The sequence below is a fragment of the Vipera ursinii genome, assembly GCF_947247035.1.
Source record: "Vipera ursinii genome assembly, chromosome: 6".
Lineage (NCBI taxonomy): Eukaryota > Metazoa > Chordata > Lepidosauria > Squamata > Viperidae > Vipera > Vipera ursinii.
In genome coordinates, this window is record NC_139515.1 from 23,217,528 (window position 1) to 23,231,000 (window position 13,473).

Consider the following 13,473-nt stretch of genomic DNA (forward strand, 5'->3'; position numbering starts at 1 on the left):
CAGATAAAAGCTCACAACTAATGGGCAGATATATAATGGGCTTTCAAGATTCTGTTATTCCATACTACAATGATAAAGAACATTCTTGGAATCTTACATGTGCCTGCTTTTTTTACCTTGAACAGCTGTTATTATTATTGGCATCTGTGCACATTACAGAATCAGTGCAATTCTTAGGATCAGGATGCTGAACAAAAAAAATACGGGTTAAAGGAACAATTAATTTTAATAGACTACGAACAAAATGTAACTTACCGATGACAAAGTATGCACTCGATCTACTGGTAGATGAAAGCCCATTCCTAGGGATTTTATCACTACCATTATATTCGAGAGATTCATTCTACAGAACAAATAAGAAAAATAAATATATTTTATTTTTTGGATTTGCGTAGGTGCAGTATTTTAAGAAATTGTCACTGATACAATATTCAGGCTCAACAAAATGACATTTCATTTAAAATGTTGACTTTCAAAATCTTTTGATTAGTAATTTGAACACTAAGTGAAAATAGAAAGTAACAGTGGTCTTGTCACGTATTACTAGTATAATCTAGCCAAAAATATTTTAACTTGATAAATATGGAGACATCATCCTTGTGTTATAATTTAATGCTGATGTCTCTACAGTTGTCAGTTTTAAGATATATTTGATTAAATCATATTTGTAAGAACCTATTTTAAAAGATGAAGTTTTGATGCCAATTTATTTTATATTTTATCAGACTCAAGATAAAACTTGCAAGCAATTGGGGAGGAAAGAATACTCTAAGAGGTAATCTTCACAGAAACAAGTTGTGAAAGATCAACAATCTGAAAGAAATGGACAAGTAAATTGGCCTTCAAATTGTAATGGAAGCTATTTTAGATTTTCTATGTTCTCAGAATCTGACAAAATGCACTTCATTGAACCTAACTAAAAAAATGGATAACTCCACATACCAAAGATTTGATGTGTAACCCCAGATATGTACAAGCACTATGTTATGAACTGCTTTGTAGCAATGGCAGCAGAAGGTGTCACACATGTAACTTAGCTAAGGAACTGATTGGAAATGGAATTTCTGATTGGAAATTTGAATGAAAATGGAATTTTGCTCCACATAAGATTAAAAAAATAAAAAGTGAGTTCAGCTCTCAGGTATATACCATTCAAATTTTCCTCATATGAGACCTTCTGTTCAAGCAAAGGCTTTAAAAAGTTCTGCCACAGCTGTTCACAAAAACAGCTCCATCAGATTAGAAGCTCTCAGTCTGAAGGAGATCTATTTGCTGGTTTCTACATGCCTATTTCTACTGTAGGTGATCAGGCACTCTGAAAACCCAATGTGTGTCCCAATGGGTATGGTCCATCCAGATTGTGTTTTTTTCAGCATGCTGTACATTTGGATGTACAGTTGTGTATACTATTAAATAAACCTTATGAACATTTTGATCGGTTTTCTCCAATTATCTGGTCCAGTAAATGAAATTTATGTAGAAAGTTTTGGATTCAGATACAAGAAAAGATGACATTTTTGTGGAGCTGGATTTTACATTTCATATTTAAAATATAGGTTATTGGGAATGATGAAACTGTGTTTCTCAAGTTTCAGGCTCCTTTAAGTAAGGTATCTGGAGATGCCAATATACCTACAGATACTTTTCAAATCATTTGCCCTGATTTTTTTTAGATTTTTAATTTAAACAATTAAAAGCTGCAAAGCAAAGCACTAGCCTTCAGTATCATCTTTATTTTCAAGAATACATCTGGAATCTAAACAGGTTCTCTAAAGAGTTGTCTGTAAACTCATGTGTCAAATAAAAATAAAATAAAATAAAATAAAATAAATAGGAAAGCTATAGCAAGTAGCATTCTAAAAATTAGTAGTTTCCAAGTTGGTCTATAGCACATTACAGCTCTTTTGTGAATCAGCAAGCCTACCCAAATCAGCTATTTTGGAAGGATATCTCAAAATATCAAATATGCCCAGTGGGTCACAAAAAGTTGGGGATTCATTCTTTAGATATTGTTAAATAACTCCCAACATCCATCACTATTAGCCATATAGGCTGGGTTACTAGGAAATTGTAATTCAGCAATATCTGGATCCTGCAGATGATCTGCTAGCAAAAACGCCGAACGACTAAACATACTGAGAATCATACTGGAAGTAGCCACTAGGAATACTTATTTTTTAATCATTACAATGCCAAACAAAAAACATCTACAATATTAAGACTTACCGCTTTAGTACTTTTTGAATAATATGCAAGTGACTAAAATTAAGCCATTGGACTCCACCAATAACTAGTATTGTCTGGTCTGTATTCTCTAATGGCTGTGATCTGAAAATAATAATAATAATAATAATAATAATAATAATAATAATAATAATAATAATAATAATAACAACAACAACAATAACAACAACAACAACAATCATCTACTTTGGTCTACCATTTAAACAGATGGCAGCACTTATATTTTAGCAACATTGCAATACACATCAGCCAAGACTATTCTTAACCACACATACTGATGTCATTTTCCATTACAGACTATTACTTGTTTTTATGTTTCATTGTATAAATTATTATTTATACGAAGGCAGCACATGCCTGATGCAAGGAAGTCATTCCAACAAAATGTTCAAAGATATTTAACATTCAATTGGTATTTTTGGGATATTGCATTCCAACCTCTGAACTATTTTCTCTTTTATTGCATACTAATATTCCCAGCAATAAAAAATACTTTTGATAAACAGCTCTGAAATGTAAAGGAGAAAGGAAAGTGTTCTTTACAACAGAGTTGGGAAACCTGTTGCTATACTAGAGTTCTGTTTCCCTTTCCAGTGACCATGGTCTAGGTCTGTTAGGTATCTTAGTATACGAATACCTGGAGGGGTAGAAATTCTTCACACCTGCTCTATACAGTTAAGTCTGAGACCAATGGAGACTTGTTATTCTTTCTCTATTGTAATAGTTTCTCCAAAATTGTAACTGCTAGAATTTTCAATCTGGTGAAGTGGTAAAAGCAGTGGAGAAACTGATGTACTGTAAATATTGCCCAAAGGCAGGAACTAAACCACTAGAATCAAACACCTGAATGCCAGGAAAAGGAAAATAATGTTGCCAAATGTTCTATCATACCTGAATAGCAGCTGCTCTAGAGCTTCTTCAAATGTAGGTCTTTCACTGACACTGATCCAGAATTGGGGATAATACGAATAACTAATGAAAGTGCTCCCATTGTTCACATTGTGATAAAACTTCATGCCATGTGCCTTTTGCCATTCTTGAAGGGTCTCATTCACTCTCTCTATCAAGTAATACATCATTCCTCTGTTAGTGGAATCACCAATGAAAAGAACCTTTAAAGGTAAAAACCAAAAACTATTTAATAAAAGTTGATAGATCAGTGGAACTCAGTAGGGCTTAAGTCTGCAGTTTTGGTTTAAGGCAGTGATGGCGAACCTTTTAGACACCAAGTGCCCAAAAACCATCCCACTCCCCCCACCCTCCCCCTCGCCCTGCTCAGCCGCAGGGCCACCTATTGCCTCCACGGCCTGCCACAGATCGCCCAGGCGGCCCTATAGTGCCATGGTGGCCACGCCCTCCACCCATGCCCTGCAGTATCATCTCCATGCAGCGGAGTGCGAGGGTGAAGTCCTTGGCTGTGCTGCTCTGCGCAGGCTATGTCCAGGGGCTACTCTCCTCTGGGGACCCTGCTGGGGAGGAGTGGGGAAGGGGGGAGGAGGGGTTGGGGCAATGGCACGCATGCCCACAGAGAGGGCTCTGCGTGCCGCCTCTGGCATGTGTGCCATAGGTTTGCCACCACTGGTTTAAGGAATGCTTGGTGGACTAGCAATAAATTACCGCAACTTGCATGATGGAGAGTCTTAAATGTTCATATAGTCCTCACTTACTAATTGCTTCATTTAGCAACCATTTGAAATTCTGACAGTGTAAAAAATAGCTTTGAGATCAATCCTTGCACATATGACTGTCAGAGCATCCTGTGGTCATGCAATCACCATTCAGGCATTTCACAACTGATTTACGACTGTTGCAGAATCAACCAGTTGCATGATTGTCGTTTGTGTACTTCACAACTGTCTTGCAACAAGCAGAATTAATAGATAAGATGGAAGTAAAACCATAAATTGTGGTCATGTGATGTTTTGCTTATGGGCTGTGGCACTTAACAACTGAAGGGGAAGTGAGGTTGTCAGCCCATTGTGATCATGTGATTTTTCAATTAGCAGCTGCAGCATTAGCAACTGTGTGGCAGGTTCTAATGGGTCCAAATCATTGGTAAGCAAGGCCTACTTGTAATTGCAATATGAAAGGTTGTTTTTCAGATATGTATTTACTAGTATTAATTTTAACAGAGATGTTCTGTACTTTAGGAAAAAATGAGGTGGATTCTACAGTCACTGCATCTATTATGAATGGATGGATACACATACTTGGATTGGATGACTTCAAACATAAATATCTTCCAGTCAGATATCAAACAGTTATAAGCCCTTGACTTATCTCTCAGTTTTCTTTTAGTTTCCAGCATTTCTTTCACTGTACTCAAAGTTCAAAGAAATGTTTTTAATATATTGTATTATATATAAAATGAATAAATCCTTTTCAAGCATACATTTTTTTCATTCTTTGTATATGACCTATTAGCTTTACTAACACAACATTAATCTCCCTAGGCTCTGTTACAGAGTGCTTAGGGATTTATAACCCATTTTTCTTGTCTCAGACAATCTGTGTGTACTTCTCCACCTCACCCAGTGGATCTAAGTTAGCACTGATGGAAATAACTTGACTGCAGAAATTAAAAGGGAGGTCAGAATAAAGCCAATGACAAGCCATGGCCATTAATGAAACAAAGCTGAGTTGCCCTACCAATCCAAATCTCAACATATTTGTTGCCCTTATAGAACCTGCATTTCTTGAGCAGCTGTGTCTCCAGGACCACATCATAAGCTTCATGGGGAAGCATAGGATTTGAGCATCACCTGTTCTTGTCAACATTATATTCCAATTTTCTCTGCCACCTTGTCAGGGTATCTGTTGCTCCAGAATATCACCTGATATTCTCTGGATGTATCAGATTACAATTCCACCCTAACTATTGTGCTGACTGTGGACAATGGAATTAGTGGTTCAACACATTTAAAAAGTACCAGGTTGAGAATGAATTGATTTGTTCTATTACATTTTTTAGATATTATTTACTCCAGTAGTAGGCATTTCTTTGGATACTTTAATAGAGGGGGCAGTTCTGTGGGAACATTTCTGAGAAGTAACTTTAAGAATGGCATTACTTCCATTTCTCTATGGAACAGAAGTTAAAACTAAGTTGACACAAATGTAAAATGTCTGATTTTTTATATCTGCAGAAGCTGAAGATTTAACCAAAATGACCAAAAGTGTATTATGTGACACAAGCTCTGCCTCTTATATATTTGTGTCTGGTGTCACAATTGCAAATACAAAAAAAATGTGGAGTTTGTATCGCAATATTGTGTTTCATTATTCCCAGTGCTTTTTTTGTAAAAGAAAAAGGTGCCGGAACTCACACGTCATACAACCTGCCTTGCCTACCCTACAAGGTTCCATCCAAAAAAGGTGCCAGAACTCTGTTCTGAGCGTTCTATGAGAAAAAAAAGCCCTGATTATTCCTCCCCACCCCAACAATTCATACTGTGACAACCTTTTATTTTAATATCATGACAGGCTCTTAGTTCCATTTTTAGCGATAGAATATTGTATTCTCTACATTAAATGCAGCAAAGCACATCTGCTAAATGTTGGAACAAACACATAATTTTAGATCTTATTGATGCATTCTCTGGAGCAATTACTGGTTTTAAATTGAAGATACGTCTATGTTTATACCATTTAGGTTATTGAAAAGAAAAAAATGTTTAAAATTATAAAAAAAAGCAATAATATCCCATTAAAACATCCAGTTTCGCTTCCAAGTTTGTTAGTACTGCAATTTGGGGGGAGGTGATTCTAAATCTATAGTATGTTTTTATAAACCTATAAAGACTACTGCTAAGACAGATTTTAATTATTGCAAGACACTTAATTAAAGGTTAAAATATTCATATTAACAAATAAACAAGTACAAGATTGAAATATTTGATGTTTGTTATAATTATAAGATAAGGCTAACTGAAGAAAAAAAAATCATCTTTCATTTATAGATAACCCAGAAATATTTTAAAAGGCTCTCACCATTATTCAGTCATAACTGTGACATGGGTAAGAGGAAATTAACTTACGGTTTATGAGTTGTTCCACAATTTCTCCTTTTGGGTTTCATGCTCATAATTATATTACAAAAACATTTTCTTCAATTTCAGCCCTACACGATTCCACATTTACTCTGCTTTATAATGGGAGTAAACTCCTCAATTATATATAAAATATATCACTGTATGAAAAAGTATAAATTTATTGAGTATGGCAAGGAGTAAAAAATATTACTCTTCAAAATTGGAAAGATAGCACAACTTAAGTTTTATAATTGTAGATTGTTCATATTTGTTTGCTGTCTGTTTATGGGCTGGCTCTCAATGTAATGGAAAGACAAAACAATATTATTCTGTGTGGTCAAGACTTAATTATATGTTTAAATATTGAGCTGACTCTTTTTTCTACATGGGAAGTTTTTGTCATTTTTTCTGATTGTTTTTGTGTTTATGCTTATTTGTAAATTTATTTTGTTTATTAAAAAAATTAAAATATCTTTTCTTTTAAAGAAGTCTAAATAAGAATCAATAGTCAAACCTGCCATAAATAAGGACTTTTTAAAAAATAGAGTAGAACTTTCTAAAGCAATCATTTTGTGAGGTGAAATTATGGCAGGCATAAGATTAGATAGTCCAAATTTCAGATAGTATAACTGAATTTAAGTTTTCTAAGGGTAAATAAAAAAATGAATGCCCACAGCTGGAATTGAAGAATTGTGTGCTAAATAAGGCAGAAACATAAAAAGAATGATAGATATTTGCGGTCAACCTTGACAGTAATTCTGTTTGACAATATCAGCAGGAAAGATAAGACCTTTTTTCTTTATTGGTGCCGATTACTTTATGGTTCATCTATTCCAGAACATTTTTCATGGTGCCATTATATAAAACAGTCTTCCCAGCCTCAGTAACTTTAAGATATGTGGACTTCAACTTCCAGAATACCAGTTGGCCAATTCAGAAAATTGAAATCCATACATCTTAGAGTTGCTAAGGTTGAGAAACACTAATATAAGGCAAATTAAATATCATGATACCCAACAAATGTTTTAGATTTTAATTTCTAAATTATATTGGGAATTCTGGGAACTACTGTATAGTTCAAAAAATAGAATGGATGTGTGTTAAAGAAGTTCATGCACCATATATAGTTGAATGTTTAAGATATTCATTATTCATGCAGCTTATATTGGGGTTATTTTTTAAGTATTTTTCTTAACTGCATAATACACTGCAATATTTGCAATGTAACATTTACCTCTGAATACTTATGTTAGCAGACAGCTGTACCTGTGTCACACATCTCAGCCAGATGTTAGACAGTCAAACCATGCTTATTAAGGAGACACTGCTTTTCCAAGCAGTCATCTTACAATCTTCAAGATAAGAAAAGTGCGGTCCGCCTGAGGCCTGCACAAGAACATGAAGGAAGACTTCATAAGTTTGGTCAGCAGAAGCAAAGCCATGCATTACACGCCAGAGAAAAAACATAATTTGTGCAAAACAAATTAATGTCTAACACTAATATATAGCATTTTGTTAGTGGAAACAAACTTAGGGTATTGTTTTCACTACAATAAAAATTACAAGAACTATTAAAATATCAATAACACAGTATTTTTTTTAAAAAAACTATAGCTTAAATGAAGAGATAAATTGTCTTTTTCTTACAGACCTTGTGACTTACCTTTTTTCTTTCTACACACTTTTGGAGTTCTGGTTTATTAAGAACAGGGTACTGACAATTTCTTGGCTGCCATGTTATCTGCCTCCAGTCACAGGTTCTATTATCAGAACAACTAAGGCAAGGGACAACCCACTGTCCTGGAAAGTAGATGATAACCATTCTTATATCTCTACCTGGAATTTGTTGAGCAGAAATAAATTGGGCGGACACTTATGACTAGAACCCAAAAGAACTTTTACTTTCTCTTGATCCAATATTAAAAAGCAATAAAAATGAACTCAAATGGGAGAGACTTAAGGCAACAAAACAAATCTTTGCTTCACATAGAAATGTTACTAATTTAAATTTACATCTCCAAGGACCTCTGAAATGGACTAAAAAAAATCAATGGATACAATGACAGTCCCTAGGAAACTGTATAAATGTAATTATACTTTCAGATTTAAATTTCTCCAGGCCTTGTCCAACACTCTAACCACAATGCATCACTTTGCCATGTGACAATATTAACTCTGTCTCCATGAACATAGAGCATTTTGGAGTTTTAATTGAAAGTTATCAACAGTTTTGCTACTTCTTTTTTAAAAACTGGTGCTGCATTAAAGGGATGCCATTATTTCCAAAATGCATAGCTTGTGTTCTGCCACTGAGCTAAAATTCTTTTTTCTAAGGCAAATGCATTATTTTACCATTATTAATCATAATTTAGAGCAGAAGATGCTTTAACAAATTAGTTAAACTCTATTGTTTTTTTGACAAAAGCTTGAGCTTTTGCTTAATTTTTAAGTGGCAGGAAGCAAGGAATCTACATTCTTGTAAGAATGTGAGAATATTTTTAATATGCAGAAAATATATTAAGAACATGCCTTTTACATCCCCCATTTCACATATCTTCAACTGTGGTTGTGAAACAGTTGACAGGTATTCAGCAGAAAGAGGCTGCAAACCACAGGATTCCTCAGGATGAATGACTGAACCACAGTCCTGAATTGAAATGTCAAAACACAACTGATTAATAAACATATATAATGGATAATAACATAACTGAAAAGAACAGTTAAGAGCAGAGAGAAAGAAGACATATTTTTATCCATTCCTCAGAATGTTCTGTTTCCAGATTGCCAAAGGTTTCATACCCTGATTCAGAAGCAGAATACATAGTTTGCAAATAGAAGATACAAGGCTGAATATCCAGCATTTTTGTGGGTGGCTTAGAATAAATCTTCTCTGAAATGGGGAAAAAAACCCCTCCAGGCTTTCTTAAATTACTCAATCAGTATAAAAGCTCCAATACCTAGTTGACTAAAGATGGTAGGCAAACAAAAACATGAGTGTAGATATCACAGGCAATGATAATTTAGTCATACAATATTTAATGCTTGCTGAAGTTCCTTAGAAGAAGGTGGAGTGCCAATGTAATCCAATAAATGAGTAGGTAAAGAAACCAACATTATTTATCTAAAAGCACTAAGCAGTGGTGGATCACAAAGCCTGCCATTGCATGTCTTAACAGAGGCCATTAACTGAAGTTTCCAAGCAGTCTCATATTTTAGTTATATTTTAAAAAGTATTATTCTTTGCACTGTTCAGTTGTGACTGTGTATTTCATTGAATTAGAATCAAGATCACATGAAGTATTAGTACTGCTTTATAAAACCCTAGTAAGGCCACACCTGGAATACTGCAACCACTTTTTGTCACCATACTACAAAAAAGATGTTGAGACTTTGGAAAAGGTTTAGAGAAGAGCAACTAAAATGGTGAAAGGCCTGGAGACTAAAACATATGAAGAACGGCTGCAGGACTTGGGTTTGGCTAGTCTAAAGAAAAGAAGAAATAGGGGTGACATGATAGCAGTATTCCAGTATTTGAGGGGCTGCCACAAAAAAGAGGGGGTCAAATTATTCTCCAAAGCACCAGAGATCAAGACAAGAAACAATGGATGGAAACTGACCAAAGAGAGGAGCAACCTGGAATTAAGGAGAAACTTCCTGACAGTGAGGACAATTAACCAGGAAAACAGCTTGCTTTCAGAAATCGTGGGGGCTTTAGAGACCGAGGGCACAAACTGCAACCCAAAACCCACTTACGTATCGTTGGGTGCCAGGGGGGAGTGGCCCATTGGGTGGGTGTGGCCCATTGGGTGGGTGTGGCTGCAGTGGTAATGGCAGACTGGGTGGGACTAAAAAAGTTCAATCAATCAATTCCAACTTTGCAAGAACTGTTTTTCCCCGCGAGAAGTTGAAATTGATTGATTGATTGAACCTTTTTTCTTTTTTCTTTTGCACTCGGCGGAGGCCTAAAGCGAAAAGGTTTTATAAAACTCAGCTGAAGGCCTAGGACTGGGGTGACGGCACACATGCCCACAGGGAGGGCTCTGCGTGCCACCTGTGGCACCCGTGCCATAGGTTCACCACCATAGGACTAGACAGTCACTTGTCTGAGATGGTATAGGTTCTCCTGCTCGAGCAGGGAGCTGTACTAGAAAACCTCCAAGGTCCCTTCCAGCTCCTATTCTATTCTATTCTATTCTATTCTATTCTATTCTATTCTATTCTATTCTATTCTATTCTATTCTATTCTATTCTATTCTATTCTATTCTATTCTATTCTATTCTATTCTATTCTATTCTATTCTATTCTATTCTATTCTATTCATACATTTATCATCTGCAACTAATTGTGGTTTGGAGGAGATCTGCATACCTCATGAAGTCATTTCAACACTCTTGTTTAGTCAGTTCATGTCTATTTTCATACATAACCAAGCTGTGTAGATCAAATGCACTATGAAAAGTATACTAATAGAATTAGTGAAAATGAGCTCATAAAATTGAAATAAGTATCTCATTGCAAAGAAATACAAATTCTGAGCATATGGATTAGCTCCACTAGAAGAAAGCCATTAATGCAAGAGAGCAAATGAAAAGCAAATGCAACCAGAATTGGCAAGGAGATGTTTAATCTGTTCTTCCTGTACCAGATTGCCCAAGGAGTTTTCGCAAATGATATTTATCTGCATCCCACCCCCATAGCCACAATTCAATTTTTCAAATATCCCCCCCCCCCAAAAAAAGGGAAAAAAACACTGAGCAAAGGCAGAGAATGATAACAAATGCATGTGAGAAGCACTTTCGGCTCTACTTTTGTTTGGTCTCTTTTTGAATAGGTGGAAATGTTAGACCTGTGAGATAGTCAGACAAGAAGCACAACTAGGAATGCTAGCTCTATCTTTACTGTAAGCTTACATTAACAGAATCTTGCAAGACTGAAAATATTTCTCTCCCCACTCTTCCTTTTATTCTCCAGAAAAATAGGAAATGTCCCTTCCGAAACATTTCCTATGTCCCATTCCCCTTTGGTGGGCTGAGACAATTTTTACATGCTGGTTTGAAGCTCTCCTTCTGTCTCCTGTGGTCATTCCCACACATTATTACAAGAAAGATTATACGTTTGGTTCAGCAGCAGAAAATGTAGGAACATAATCCCAAGATACTGATTTAAATAACATGCCAGAGTGGGCAACTATACAGGGGTGGACAGCTATGGCTCTTTATGACCTGTAGACTTCATCTTCCAAAATTCCTGAGGTAGCATGGTTGTCCACCCCTGCTCTATACTGTACAACTCCTATCATCTCCAAACAGCATGACCAATTGCAAAATCCAATCAGAGTTGAAGCCAAAACTAACTCCCCTGCCCCTAGATTAAGAAAATAAAATAAAATTGTCTTTAAAAAATATTTATAGAATTGAAAGGTATGCAGATTAGGATGTGTAAAGATTAGACTTACTATTGCTGGGTTTTTTAAAATGAATATTTCCTACGATTAAGATACTCCCAAGTCTAGTGCATATCCTTGACTACTCATAATCAAATTGATTTTTGTAATTACATTTGTTAAGATTTCCCTGTAAGTGTCCTTACAGATATGTCAGAAACACTCCCAAAATGCCTAGTTAATCACTAAGTTGACTGGAAACAATGTAAATTCTAGTCCAATTATTCCAGTCTGTTAGAATAAAAAAGGATATAATTTAATGGTATGACAACACATTCTTCTACTCTAAAACAAAAGATCTACAACTATGTATTGCAAATCATAAAACACGTACTGTAATTTCACCTACTCATCATATAAATCTTGGATTTTGGGATAATTGCTTTGGACATGCAAGCATCTTAACATTTTATTTTGAATTAAACATGGGTAGATGAAAATTTGGAGACAATACAAATGCTGTCTCAGATATATCAACAGACTTGGATTGCTCTGAATTTGTTTTCTCACACAAAGCTACAGGTCCCATTAGCTCTTGTGGTCATTCATGTGAAGGTAGAAAATACATAGGGAATGTAGGGTAAATTTAATGAAAAGCATGCTTGACTATTATTTCCAGAATTAAATAACACAAAATATAGCAAAAATGAATGTGAGTTTAGCATGCTCTCTTTCCTGTTTCATCCCATAGCTGAATGAACCCTTGCTTCATCCATAAACTATACATTCTTCTTCAACTATAATGCACCCACAAATGGCCAAAGACCATGAGTCTTGTAGTAACTTTTTGGAATAATAAATTTTATTAAAATTTATGCTGGGTGAACTTCAGCTGACTTCATCAGATGCATCATCAGATTAAATACTTCATTTTAATAACTTTTCTTGGTTGGTGCTACCAGAGTCCAGATGTTCTGCCACCAGAGACTCTCTTCCTCCACAGTTTACAACTAAGATATTCTCAATTTCCAGTTTAATAATCTGCATAATATCCTCAGTGAATTGTCCTCAGCCCATGGATAGACAATGTACAGCCTACAGACAGTATCCATTGTAATTTCTTAATATTTTTTTAAGTTGCTGGAGATCTGACTGCTAAAATATGGAGGTAAACCACCAAAAATCAAAAATGTAATTTGAGTTTTTCAAATAAAAGCAAAGAAATAAAGGCATATAAGTTCTTAAATCAGCTGAACAATCTAAAAAAGTAATTTCTGAAGTCCTGTCTGTTATTCTGCATGTCTCTCTAATCCTTTTAATCTATTCTCCCATGCCTTGCATTGATTGCTATGCTCACATTAATGGCTGTAACTATTCACTTCACAGCCACTTAAATCCTAATACTCTCTGATGTTTAGCCAAGGGTGCAATTTGATCTAGAGACTTATTGGAGTTCCTTACACATCCAGGGAATTCTCTGTTGCCAAGACATCAGGGCTAATAGAACAGCTGACTATCACAAACTTTTTTACATCGCATTCCTTAGGATTTACCTATCATTCCATCATATCCTTCTTTGCCACTAGAATCTGTTTTGAATTGAAAGGATCTTTCTTCGCATTTTGGTTGTGCCATGAATTATTCTTTTTCCATTTTTTTTGCTTTTAAAATAATAAAATAAACAAAACAGTACGATGATTATGATAGAAGTACATACATTGTCCAAGAGAAAAAACACACATAGAAAGTACTTTTTAAAAAGCAGAAAGGGTACAAAAAATAAAAAACACAGTATTTTATCATTGTAGCAATAA

General features: G+C 35.2%; 1 protein-coding gene across 1 annotated transcript in view; it reads right to left on the reverse strand.

Annotated features, from left to right (window-relative positions):
- CPED1 (cadherin like and PC-esterase domain containing 1) overlaps positions 1-13,473 on the reverse strand; it is a 131,387-nt gene that overhangs the window by 5,047 nt on the left and 112,867 nt on the right. Inside the window, exons 18-22 of the mRNA XM_083366680.1 lie at positions 8,812-8,922; positions 7,939-8,127; positions 3,136-3,356; positions 2,227-2,328; positions 256-343 (exon numbers count right to left, since the gene is read on the reverse strand). Of these exons, the coding sequence (XP_083222806.1) occupies positions 256-343; positions 2,227-2,328; positions 3,136-3,356; positions 7,939-8,127; positions 8,812-8,922 (711 nt within the window). The remainder of the gene's footprint in view (positions 1-255; positions 344-2,226; positions 2,329-3,135; positions 3,357-7,938; positions 8,128-8,811; positions 8,923-13,473) is intronic.